At 43.3% G+C, this 13498-nt stretch overlaps 1 protein-coding gene across 2 annotated transcripts in view; it reads left to right on the top strand.

Annotated features, from left to right (window-relative positions):
• Positions 1–3412: 3412 nt before the first annotated feature.
• Positions 3413–13498, top strand: part of Arfgef1 (ADP ribosylation factor guanine nucleotide exchange factor 1) — a 96063-nt gene continuing 85977 nt past the window's right edge. The window contains exon 1 of one of the 2 annotated variants that reach the window (XR_003378252.1): positions 3413–4024. Coding sequence is in view for 1 of the 2 variants with exons in the window: in XM_005361885.2 (XP_005361942.1) it covers positions 3901–4024 (124 nt within the window). In the remaining variant the exon portion in view is untranslated. The remainder of the gene's footprint in view (positions 4025–13498) is intronic. The other variant, XM_005361885.2, reaches the window with a different exon arrangement.

A 13498-nucleotide genomic window follows, 5' to 3' on the forward strand; every position in this document is an offset into this window, starting at 1 on the left:
ATACAGCAAGGTTACTGATAAAGGAAAAATAATGAGGGGTCATTCAGAGATAAGGTGAGCAACTCAGAAACAGAAGTTGAAAGTTTTGGAAAACTGCAAGGAACACAGAGGAGGGCTTACTTAAACAACTGAATAATCCAAACACTACAGATAAAAGGAAAAGGAAATGTATAGAAACACCTGTGCACACCTTCAGGCTCCTATACAACTCCTGGGCTTGTTAGCCTCTGGACAGCAGCAGACTAAACACAGCATTTCCCCTTTATGGTCCGTGAATATCAGCTCTACTCTAGAATCTAATCCCATCTTTGCTTCAAGTCACTTAACACCTTGCGTTCTGAGCAGGTAGGAGTGCTGCCCTCCTGAGAGCATCCCCAGTCTATTCCCACCTCTTGGGTGGGGTTCTAGGCCCAACAAGGGAGAAACTGGAATGGTCCCCTGAGAAAACCTTACCTTCTGAACAATCAAGTCATATCACAGAAGTGTTTTGTCCTAAAGCTGAAAATTAAATACCTTACTCTCAAATCTACTCTCATACCAGTGTAACTTATCCGCACAACCTGGCTTTCGCCCAAAACCTCGCATTTCTGAGCATTTATCTTTGATGCCAATTTCCTATGAACTGTCCCACCCACATGCTAACATGTACCTCAAATCTGTCCCCTTTCGCTCATCTCTAAAATCTTCTACAACGTTTATAAAATGAGTGGAGCTCAGCCTGAGCAGATGGACCAGCCCAGCCCCACACGGCCCTTGTATAAGACATGCTCTCAAGGCTCTGCTTGGTGGCCATGGGTCATGGGTCATAGCACAAGCCATCTGGCCCTGCTGTGACGAATTCTTCATTGTTCAGGCCACGTCCTTGCTGCGTCCCCTCCACTCACCATACAGCAAAGGTATTAAATTTTTTTTGGAAATTTTATGCATGTATGTATTTTGAAACCACCAATTTGATCCTGTCATCCCTTACTTAAAAAAATCTTCAACAGATTTCCATTGCTGTAACCCAAACACATAACATGGCCCACAAAGTTCTTATGATTTGCTCTTAACTTCCTCTTGATCCTTGCACCCATGCCTTGTTTTGTTCCTAAAATTTGCCAAGAGGCCTCCGCACCGAGACACGGCATAGAAAAGTCTTCGCTGACTTAGTTTAGCTCATTTCTCCTTTCTTCAGAGTCCAGTTTATCTGTCCCTTTTCCTGGCTACTTATCCCCGAATCTAAGGTCTACACAAGACTGCCTGCTGGCACTCTTTAATCAGACTTCACGCCCACTTTGCAATTACATATCCACTAGTCATTAACTTAGCCAGTCTCTACCTACTACGTTCAGTAAGTGCCACAAGGGCAGATATCATAGCTGACTTTGTCCGGGGGCTTTCATGGATCCGAGCTTCTATTTGACAAGTGTTATCATGAGGATTCCCTGTGCCAGTAACACAGTAGATGGTAGACACTGGTAGACACAGGAGAAAATAGATGAGGTCTTTGCTCCTATGAGAGAAGCAGACAACAAACAAGTAAGCAAGGTGTCAATATGACTACAGATTGTGACGAATGCAACTAGATTTACTGTGAGCTCTTCAGAGGCAAGGATTTCTTATTGTTTATTCTTTTTTGTTTTCTGGGTTTATTTTATTTTATTTATTTATTTGAGCTTCTCTGTAGCCTTGGCTGACCTGGAACTTGCTCTGTAGACCAGGCTGGCCTTAAACCCAGAGGTCCACCTGCCTCTGCCTCCTGAGTGCTGGGATTAAAAGCGTGCGCCACCACTGCCCGGCTTCTGTTGCTCATTTTTGACATACATGTCTGCAGCTTAGAATTAAACAGCTAAACACGAGTTTACTTTGATCATGTAAAATTCAAAAAAGGTACTCATAATGATGTCCTGCTCCAAGAGTAATTGAGAGGCCCAGAACCCCTTTAATTTGCAGCTCTGCTTTCCTTACTAGGTGGCCACGGACAGGAAAAGGGAATGGAAGATAGTTCCTCAAAGTTTCTGTTTATATACGTTTGCTTTTTGCTAAACCTACTGGCTACATCTAGCTGCAGGGAAGGCTAGAGAAGGTTAATGCAGTTATGAACCGAGGCAGGTTTGCTGATCAGATGGTATTTACAGTGGAATCTGGCACAACCCTGGCGCTATGAAGCAAAGACAATTCAGAAATGGAGTATGCTCCCCTAATGTATAACAGAGGGGACGTTATTATTTGGTGTAGGAGTACAATGAAGCTCTAATAACCAAGAATCTGGTGTTAAAATGAATGTAATGGATTTATGGATTTCTCAGGACAAGCACACTTTAAATCTATTTGCCCATTTTAATTGTCACCTTCAGATTTTCCATTGTTGTTTTCTTTGGCTTTTTGTATGTCCCAAGTCGTGTCACTTTGCAGCATTTACATCTTTCTGCATTAGGATGGCTGCTTTAGGATGAGTTCACAGCTAAAGCATCTATGGAGAAGAACATCCTAACAGGGACTCGTGCGGCTGGAGCCACGCAATAGCTTGGAACTTAGAGATGCGCCCCAGATCCCCTAGTAAACTGTCTCCATTTATTTCATGGGATTCTTAACGTTTTCGCTCAGAAAGAAGCACTGCAGAGCTGTGAATTCTTTGGCTTTAAAACAGGCACAGTATGGTCACGAGTATCAGTTCGTACTTAGAGCTTTTCCATTCTGAAACTGGTTTTCAAATCCTGAGCGGAATCTCAGGATTAAAGGTACAGAACCCTACGGGGCCTCTGGGATACCTTCGGCGCTCACCGTAACTTCAATCAGGAAGGACGTGAAACCTAGGGCTTACTTTCTTATCTTATAGAGAGATAAGAAAGCGAACACATTCCTGAATCCTCATCCTTTGGTTTTTAGCTTACGTTTTGCAAAAGAGATCGTCCCTGAAGTAATCGGAGGGGTCGGTCAAGGATAGCAATTTCCGAGACCTGGGAAGGAAATTTAGACCCCGTGCCGCAGGCGGAAATCAGCTGCGTCTGAGGGAGCGACGCGGGTGTTTCTGTGGCCCCAGGACGGCGAGGGACTTTGCTCCCAGCGACCGACTATCCAGGAAGTTGGAGAAGCCATTGCCCGGTAGCCAGGGGTCCTCTCTGCCCGGTCTCGGGGGGCTCCCGGTGTGCTGCTACCCCGCAACCCCAGCGGCCCACGGGAGCCCAAACCCCCGCTCCACGCCGCAGGACGCCCGCCACGCCCCACACTGTCCTGCAGACGAACGCGGGAGGCTGCGGGTCCCCGCCGGGCCGCCGTAGAGTCGCGGCTCCGGCCGCTCCTCCCGCGCCGCCCTCCGCCCCTTGCCTCCCGGCGCCGCGGCAGCTCTGGGCTGGCACGGCCGCCGCCGCCGCCGCCGCCGCTTCCTCTCTGCAGCCGTTCGGCCGCTGCGTGACGCGTCGTTTCCTCTCAACATGGCGTCCGGGGCAGGTCGGCGGTGATGGAGGCCGGTCCGCGGCTGCGGCGGGTGCTCGTCCCCACGGTAGCTAGGGCAGCCTCGCGCTCGCCGGGTGTGTGAGGCGCTGCCGCCTAGGCCCTCGGCCCCGGAAAGACGGCTGCCCGGGCCGGGTTCCGCCGCCGCCGCCGGGCCGGAGGGACGAGTGAGGCGGGCGGCCGGGAAGAGACCTACGGGCCGATAGGCGCCGAGGCCCGACGGGCGCTGCCCCCGAACGGCGGTCCCTCGAGCGTGGCCAGGCTCTCGACGCCCTTGCCGTCCTCGAGGCCGCTCCGTGTCGCCTGCCGCTTCCTGGTGGCGCCTCTGCCCTCCACGCCTCCTCGCCCCCACCGCCACCTCCTCGCCTTTCTCTCTCCCCGTCCCCCTCCGCCGCCTCCCCTCCAGCCGCCCGGATCGCCGCCGCCACCACCACCACCTCCTCTTCCTTCTCCTCCTCCGCGTCCATGTATGAGGGCAAGAAGACGAAGAACATGTTCCTGACTCGGGCCCTGGAGAAGATTTTGGCCGACAAGGAAGTGAAGAAGGCGCATCACTCCCAGCTGCGCAAAGCCTGTGAGGTGGCCCTAGGTGAGCGGGGAGGAGGCCGCGGCGCGGGCAGGGGCCGCGGGAGGGGAGCTGGCGGACGGACGGATGGGCGGGCGGGCGGCTCGTCCTGGGAGCCCTGGCCCCGTCGCCCGGCTGGAGTTGACAGCAACTCGGCTGGACGGCGGGGCACCGGCAGGGTGGAGGAGGAAGGGCGGCCAGGCGGCGCCCGGGGAACTCGAGATGGTTCAGGATCGCGGGGCACCTGTGTTCGAGCGTTCCACCGGACGGAGTTGGGGGGATTTATTTTTCTTTCTTTTTCTTTTTTTTTTTTTTTGTCGGTGGTCCCGGCGGGGCGGACCGAGTGTCATCCTTTGTGGTGGAGCAGGAGATGAGCTGTTGTTTATTAGCTTAGAAATTGAGGTGGGGCCGATATGACAAGCTCGGGCGTGGGGGAGGGTTCCGTCTCGTAATTACAATAACTTTATCGTTTGGCGTGGTACTTTGAGAAAGCTAGGCTGAAGTTGTTCCCTTGTTGGCAGTCTCAAGAAAAGGGGTTGCAAGAGGTGCCCGAGCTCTGTCTTCTCTCTGCCACAGGAAAAGGAGTAGTAATGTAGCCTACTGGGCTGACCTGGAAGAACAAGACCGGGATTCAGGGGTGGTGGTGGCGGTGTGAACATGGGGAAGGAAAGAACCTTTAGATAAACTGGCTTTGGGTAACGCAGAAAGGGGTGTGTGTGGAATGAGAGAAATGAAAAAGACAATGACACCCACCAGCCACATGTCTGGACAGTGGCAGCTGCTCTCAAGCTTCAATTGTGATTTATAGTTCAGACAGCAGAGACCCAGGGTAATGAAGCCGCAGCAGGGAAAAACCCAAACAATACCTAGAACCACAGTAGGCAGATAACGATTTGTTTGAGGGGGTCTGGTGCATCCAGCAATGAGGAAATAGTTAAGGGAGAAACCAGGACATTTAAAGTACAGATAAATTCCTAATGTTTACGCTTTTGTTTTATAGCCCTGAGTGAGAGCGTTTTAGGTTTGCAAGAAATTAAGCTGGTTATAAGTGGGTTTTGAAAAATATTTTGAATAACTTTATGCTAAAGTAAGGGGTCAAGGCAGCTTAAAAACAACTTTGCATCCAAGTCTTGAAATCTGCGGGAGACTATCATTTAACTTGTAAATGTTGTAGTTTCCCCCTTTTCTTCCTGAATTCTTAAAATTGGTAATATGAAAAACATCAAGTGGATTTCAGTTTAAATGGCATTTTGTTATTGTTTTATTTCTAATTTTAATGTAGTAGTATAGTGGACTTAAATAGCTTTTTCTTTTGCCCCTTCCTTGGTCATAAGTTCCCATTTTGTTCTTGTAATGATACATCTCACTCAGATGAGTGAGAATGCTGTTGTATAGTTGCAAAAACTGAATTTATATTTGGTTTTGGAAAGGAGTCATTATTAATTGGGGTGATATGAGTGGTTTTAGAATTTTTAAAAAATTGTCCTCTGTAGGGTTATCAATAAATTCAAAAGCTTTAGTATTTAAGAACTAAGATTTGTCATGTTAGAGTGTGTATGAGCAATTTTTTCCTTTTTTTTTTTTTTTTTTTGTGAGGTGGTGGAAGCATGAAGACAGGCTTTAAGTAGCCCAGGCTGGCCTAACATCCCTTTGTAGCTGAGGACAACTTGGATTTTCCTGAACTTCCTGTCTCTGCCTCTTGAAATCTGGGATTAAGATAAGCACAGTGCAGTGTTTTAGAGGTGCAATACAGGGGTTGGAACTCAGGGTTTCATACTTGATAGGTAAGCATGCTACCACTGGAACTATAGCCACAGCCCAGAATATATTTTCACTATGTCAAAGCTTAAACATTTACAGGTTTTAAGTAAAGTAGTTCCCCTTTCTGAATATTAATAGAAATAAACATGTTAATTAAAGGTTCATTGGAATGAAAGTCATGATCCTTGGTTTAAATCCTAGTTTTAGTACCTTGCAGTATTACTATGCATGGAATTTCTCTGTAAAATGGAGTATTGGACTTAACGAATGTGCCATGAATGTGAATGCACTCTTCTGTTAATGTGTGCATCTAGTGTCCTTGCCACTTGATTGCCATCGTTAGAAAGTCTGTAACTCCCTTAACTGAGGCCCTGGCACTTCTAGGCATAGGAGTTCCTGAAGCTCTGTGCACCAGCTGCCATGGTTCATTAAGTCAGATTTTGCCAGTTAACCAGCACCAAAGTACTTTCTTTTTTTCTTATTTATTTATTATGTATACAATATTCTGTCTGTGTGTATGTCTGCAGGCCAGAAGAAGGCACCAGACCTCATTACAGATGGTTGTGAGCCACCATGTGGTTGCTGGGAATTGAACTCAGGACCTTTGGAAGAGCAGGCAATGCTCTTAACCACTGAGCGCTCTCTCCCGCCCCCCCCCCCCCAGAGTACTTTCTTTATAAGAGGCATTTTCTGTGTTTCATAAAAGTTACATTTAGCCCTCTATAAGGTACATTTTCAGTATGCCATCTCATGGTAAATAACCCTGATGACTTTTTTTTTCTTTCTTGTCATCCATTAATGTTAAGTTTGGGATAACTCCTATATATCCCTGACTGACTCATTATGTAGACCAAGCTATCCTTGAACTGTGGGACTTGTGGATATCTCTCTGCCTCCCAGATTCTGGGATTACTGGTGTGTGCTATCATTGCAGGTGTATGTGGCTATTGTTAAAATCATTGCTTTATGGTGGTGGCACACACCTTCAATCCCAGCACTTGGGAAGCAGAGGCAGGTAGATCTCTCTGTGAGTTCTAGGCGAGCATGGTCTACAGAGCTAGTTCCAGGACAGTTAGGACCATACAGAGAAGTCTTGTCTTGAAAAACAAAAAAACCAAAAAGAAAAAAAAACAACAACACTTGAGCAGATTCCTGTTTATATTCATTCCGCCTTTAGATATTATTGAGCACTTAACATAGAGCTGAAAGGAGATGGACAGTAAGCAAAGAAATAGGCTATACTAAACTTTGATCCTTTCTTTTTTTTCATTTGAAAATAATTGTATTGGCTTTTAAGTAGAATTTAGATCATTGGTATTTGCAATAAGTTTATCCTTTTATTATAATGACCAATTAAAAATAAGTTTTTTGTAAATAACATTCAGAATTATAGCTTATCATGAATTCTTAAATTGTGTTTTGACTTAAAAGTAGCCTTTTGTAACTGTATAAGCCAGGCTCAGGGGCTGATGATGAGTTCCAGCAGATGGATTGTGCCAGGAGTGAGCTGTAGGCCCACTTGTTTGGGTTTCATAGCAAAATCCTTTTCCACTCTCAGCACTACACAAAGGAACTTTTATTTTTACAAACAGCATAAATTTAAAGGGTATACAATTGTTTAAAACTTATTTCGGTTTTTTTAACATGCTAGATTTTGTTTTAAGGAATGGTTTAAAAAGAGCCTTTCCCTGTTAAATTGGTAGAAAGCCCACAGGCCCAGGAACAGCTCCAGGTTGCCCTCTCTTGGTCCCTGCAGACTGCAGTTCTGTGCAGTGAACGGTGAGGGGATTCTAGGCTGCTCTAGCTTAGTGTGATCCATGCCTGCTCTTGAGAATCCTGCATTAAAAATAGTCCGGCCATCTGCTGGCAGATGAGACAACAGCTGAGCTATTTTTAGTTTCAAAGAATTTAGGATTGTTTCAGGATTGAGTTTGAAGGTGGCATTGTTTATCTTTAAGGTGCAGTTGGGACCTCCCCCAGTCAGACTTCTAGGTTGAGGAGTTTCTTTGATGTTAGGCTATAACTAAGCTAGTTTAACTTCTGCCTGTAGATAGCTGTGAAAATGGCTACCGATGTCAGAATTGAAGTTCATGGTTGAAAACTGACACTGGTATAAAATAGGAGAGAAGGTTTTGAGTCAGTGATAGGGCAGGGAGATCTAAAGGGATGCCAGAGAACAGAAAGAAGAGCACTTTAGAGGAGCAAGTTTTGCTCAGAGACGATCTGAGTTTCTGTTGTTCATCATACTGTGAAGTGATCCTATTGACTTAACTTTCTTATGAGTCTCTTACCCATGATCATAATTTACCCCAAAACATATAATTTATTAATTCTTTGTTCGTTTATGTTTTTGACAAGGTCTTTCTAGGTATTTATGATTGGCCTGGTACTAGTTATGTAGACCAGAGTAACCCAAACTGCAGCGGTCATCCTGCCTTGGCCTCTCTAGTGTTGGGATAAGTGAGAGCCACTTTGACCTTGCCTGGTCAGAAAGAGGAATTTAATATCATGATGCAAATCTTACAGAACTTCCTTGTCTCTGCCTCAGGAGCCAGTCTTATTTCAGGTGGTAGTATTAAAAATATGTGTTTTGGGGGAGTTACTGTGCACCTTTGGCCCTGGTTTTGTGGTACTTTAACTTATCACCATTTACAAGCATATGACATCTCTGAATAACTTCAAAATATTTATGTCACTCTGTGTGTACATGTTTAGTTATGGGTATATTTGCTCATGTGTGCGTGCGTGGATGCTACAAGCCAGTGTTGTCTTCCTCTGTTACTCTACCTTATATTTTGAGACAGTCTTCTATTCAGCCTGGAAATTACCATCTCTGTAAGTCTGTCAGGGCAGTGAGGACCCTCAATTTCCCTGTCTCCACACCTCCCAGCACTGGGATAACAAATACATGCCACCGTGCGTACCTGGTTTATGTGGGTGCTGGGGTCCAAATTCAGAGCTTCATGTTTGTGCAGTGACCACTTTACCCAGGGAGCTGCTCCAAGCCCCCCCCCCCAACACATTTAAGTTTAAATCAGTTAGCAAGGCTGCCTTGCTATCTAAAGTAAAAGATAGCAGTTAGTACCTGAGCTGCCTGAATTTTGGAGTTGGCTAGGGAAGAAGAGTTTATGTTATGAAAGGGGAGATCAGTTTATATTGGTCTTTCACATTTCTGGTTGTTTTAAGGACCCTTGATTCAAAATAGCCTTGAATACAATGACCAGTGAAACAAAGGCCAAGCCTTAGAGAAACTCTTACCCATAAATTTGGGTTGCCAAAGTAAGTTCAGGTTGCAGTCAGGTGTAATCTTGCTCCCATTTTGGAAATTTAAAATGCACATGAAAGATTCTGAAAAAAATCTCCAAAGAAACCTGCTGAATTTTCTTTAGCTTTTTCATAAATTTATTTGACCTTTTTTTCAGCCTCTTAATGTAGTTTATGTCTCAAGGATACATTTTCCTTTGAAACACCACTTAAGAGAAAAGACTAAGTAGATAATACGATGGCCAGAACTACTGCCTAGACAGTTCTGAGCTGTCCTGTGTTTGGGGAAAAGAGTAGTCAGAATTAAGCAGCTGGAAGCCAGGCATGGAAGTGCATGCTTGTAATTCCAGCACTTGGGAGGTGGAGGCAGAATAATTTTAGGAGTTTTAGGCTGCCCTTGGCAGCACAAGATCCTGTCTCAAAGCAAAGAGAAACAAACCAAAACCAGCAAGCTCAATTGGTGAGTTCTTATGTAGTATGCAGGACACCCTGTCTTCATTTTCCACTAATGCATAAACCAGGCCTGATAATTTACACCTGTAATCACAGGACTCAAGAAGTAGAGATAGAAGGAAGGGTCAGGAGTTCAAGGTCAGCCTGCACTACCTGAGACCTTTGTTGGGAAGGTACTTGGTTTGGTCAAGGCTTGCTTTAGTATTAACTTAGTTTTTGTTTCTTTTTTCCTCCCACCTGGTAGCAGATATAAATTGACTCTTCTGATAATCTTTATCTTATAGATAAAATTGTGAATAGAAAATAATTTGAAGAAGTGTTTGTCATGATATTCCTCACATAATTGAGGAAGAATATCTGACAAGGTAAAATACACGAGCAAATTATTGTTATTTTGAACAATTTTAATTTTTATTTTATGTATATGAATGTTTTGCCTGCATGTATGTTTGTGCACCACACAACTGCCTGGCACCCAGTCAGATAAAATCATCATATTGTCTCCAGTTGGAGCTATAGTCAGTTATGAGGGGCCATGTAGGTGATGAGAACCAACCATGCCCAGATTCTCTTTGAGAGCAGTCAGTGCTCTTAACTGCTGAGCCATCCATCTCTCCAGCCCCATAACGTATATTCCTTCTGATTATGCTTATAGCTCCACCTCTTAGGAGGCTCTTAGGAGCTCTAGGATGAACTAGCTCTTGTAGACCAGGCTGGCCTCAAACTCACAGAGATCCGCCTGCCTCTGCCTCCCAAGTGCTGGGATTAAAGGCGTGCACTACCACTGCCCGGCCGTTTATGGTAATTCTAAGGAAATCCTGGAAACTAGAGAAAGTTTTTCTTAACCTCTCTGACCAAGTTGAGTTTTTAATTTGGATTTTCATTTTTAAAATACAGCAAATATAATAAATTATGTGTTGGGCTCTTCCCTGGTTGTCTCAGAATCTAGGAAGCAGTCTAGGGCTTGGTATGTATTAATTATAAAATATGAGACTTTAATGTACATTAATTAAATGGAAAAAGAGTCTTAAGCACAATTATTTACATTTACATTCTCTTGTGTAGCAAGTCTATGTACATAGATAGACTGTTAGTCTATATAGCCTACATTATCTTTTCATTCAGAAAAAGAATAAACACTTTAGAAATACTTTCTATCATGATTTTAACTGTAGGAAACTATGAAGTCATAATTCTTTCTTCCAATTCTGAATCCAAATGTCACATAATCAGCTGTTTACAGCCAGTGCCTATCCAGAATTGTCTAAGAAATGAGATAATAAAAACATAAGTAGCCAAGATATGAATGCCAAATACTTTTTAATTTTTGATGCATGAGTTAGAAATGAGAATTTATATGGCATTTGCTGAAGTCTGCTTATATAAATATAATTTCTATAAAATTGGCAATTTAGTTTTCACCTTTTCTAAAAAAGACAACAGACAATTCTTTTGAGGTTTTTTAAAAAGTAAAACTAAAAAAGAAATACCACCAGGTTGTTGTTAATGTGGAATATGCAGTTAGTTCTTTCTTTTTCTTTGCTCTTTTCTCTTCCTTCTCTCCTTTCCTTTCTTTGGTTTTACAGTGCTGAGGATGAAAACCAGGGGCCTCATGCCTGCTAGGCAAGAGACTAAGCTGCATTTCAACCATTGTTAATTTAGTAAGTAAAAAAATGAGGCTGGAAAGATGATTTTCTTGGTATTGTGCTTGCTTTGCAAGCATGACAGCCTACTGTAATCCCCACAGCTCATGTAAAAACTCCCACTGTAGTAGTGCACTCTTGAAATCCCAGCACTGGGGAGCTTAATTTGTGAATCCCAGGTCCTATTGAGAGAGCCTGTTGCAAGAAACAAAGTGAATCCCAAGGAACAAGATGTGCGGATAGATTTTGGTCGTCACATACATGCACGCGTACCTGTGCATGCAGACACCAACTTTACTGAAGTATAATTTATATACTGTAAATTCTACCTATCGATGTGTTTACTGAATTGTGCAGTCACTATCAATTCAGTTTCGTAGTGTTTCACCAGCTCAGTAAGACCCTAGTATCCATTGATATCTTTGTTGCTTCTCTTCGTTCCACACATTTCCTAATGTGTCTCTAGAAATGCATTTTCTGAGCATTGTGTACAAATGGTCTACATTGACAAGGTTTTGTGTTGTTGAGTATGTTTTTGAAGTTCCCCTTTGTAGTTACGTCTCTGCTGAGTGTAATGGCACACATCTGAAATTTCAAGAAATTGAGGCAGGAGAATTATAAGCTTTAGGTAAGCCTGGGTATAACCCTCTCTCAAACAACAACAAAATCAACAAACCTCAGTTTTGTTAATGAATAGGAAAATATAGGTCCTTTATTTGAAATACTTGGGATCCAAAGTGCTCTAGACTTCAGAGTTTTTCAGATTTTAGGATATTTGCATAGACTTTACTGGCCAAGGGACCTTAAACCCTGACATTTGAAGTGCTCTAAAGCCTGAAATCTTTTGAGCACTGACATAATACCCAAAAAGTTTTCAATTTTGGAGCATTCCATATTGGCTATGTTCACCCTGTGCCACATTTTGTTATCTGTTCATCAGTTGGTGCACATTTGGGTTGAATGAAGAATGCTGCTGTGACTGTTTGGGTATAAATCTTTGTGGACATAAGTTCTTATTTTCTCTTAAACAGATAACCTAGCAGTGGAACTGATGGGATGTATAAGATTATATTTGAAGAGTTATTTCATTGAAGCACTTGACATTTTGAAGTGTTTATTTCCAGACCTCATTCTACACATACGGACACTGTAATATGGGCACGTACACAAATGTGTTTTTTTTTAGAAAGGATTTTTGTGTGTGTGAGTTCCTGTGTGTATCTGTGCACCATTTTGTACTATGCCTTCAGAGACTAGAAGAGGAGGGTATCAAATCTTCCTGGAACTGCCGGTATGGATAAGGTTGTTAGCCACAGTATAGAAGCCGGGAACTGAACCAGGTCCTCCACAAGAGCAGCAAATGTTCTTAAACATCGACACATCTCTCCAGCACCCAGAAATACATGCTTAAAAAAAAATTCACTGATTTCCAAGGCAGTCATAGAAAAAAAGAAACAGTTAATTTTGTTTAGTGTATTCTGGGTTCTATTCCAGTTAAATACGTATTGACTTTATTTTCCTTGATCTTCAAAACTCTCCTGAATGCTTAAGAAATTGAACTATTTTCATTTTGTAGACAAGAAACCAAGTTTGGAGTTGGAATGTGGGCCTGCACTATTTAGGTAGTCCTTGTGTTCTGACCTAAAGTCAGAAAGTCCTGACCTGCAGTGTTAACAACTGCAATGAATGTTGGTAAAGACAAGTTGCAACTGAGAAAAGGAAATTGAGAAAGAAAGGAACTATCAGGAAAAGAAAAAGGTTGGGCATTTTGTATGGCTATAAAGATTGCACATCCCCGCAGCCTCAGCATTTGACGGGTGTAGGCAGGAGGGTCAGGTATTCAAGGTCATCCTTAACTGCAAAATGAATTTGAGGCCAGCGTGGGCTACTTAAGAACCTGCCTCTACAAACAAAACTTTACCAACCAATGAGTAAAAAAACCTTGGGGCTTGCTTTATTTCAGAGGGAGAGCACTTGTCTGGCATGTGTTAAACCCTGGGTTCAATCCGTGGTACTAGGAAAGGAAAAGGGAAAAGGATGAAACAGAACTGATAGGCAGAGAAGCAAATGACATCAATAGTTATATGCATTTCTATATAACATCAGTACTGCTCTATAGAATTTCAGTGACTCTCCCGGGTGTTTGTGTTCTCTGGGTTTGTGGTAGTGTTGTAAATTCATCATAAAGATGGAATTTTAAGTCTGTGTTCCACTTAAGAAAGCAGGCGGATTCTTCTGTATTCACAGAAAGTTTTGATAATGCATTTGAAAATTTGAAGAGTTGTGTAAGTTCTCAACGATTCTGCATAGACCGACTTTTATTATACCCATAGTTCTACCCCCAGCGTTTATTATTTGTGTGTGTGTGTGTGTGTGT

The sequence above is a fragment of the Microtus ochrogaster genome, linkage group LG5 (genome assembly GCF_000317375.1).
Source record: "Microtus ochrogaster isolate Prairie Vole_2 linkage group LG5, MicOch1.0, whole genome shotgun sequence".
Lineage (NCBI taxonomy): Eukaryota > Metazoa > Chordata > Mammalia > Rodentia > Cricetidae > Microtus > Microtus ochrogaster.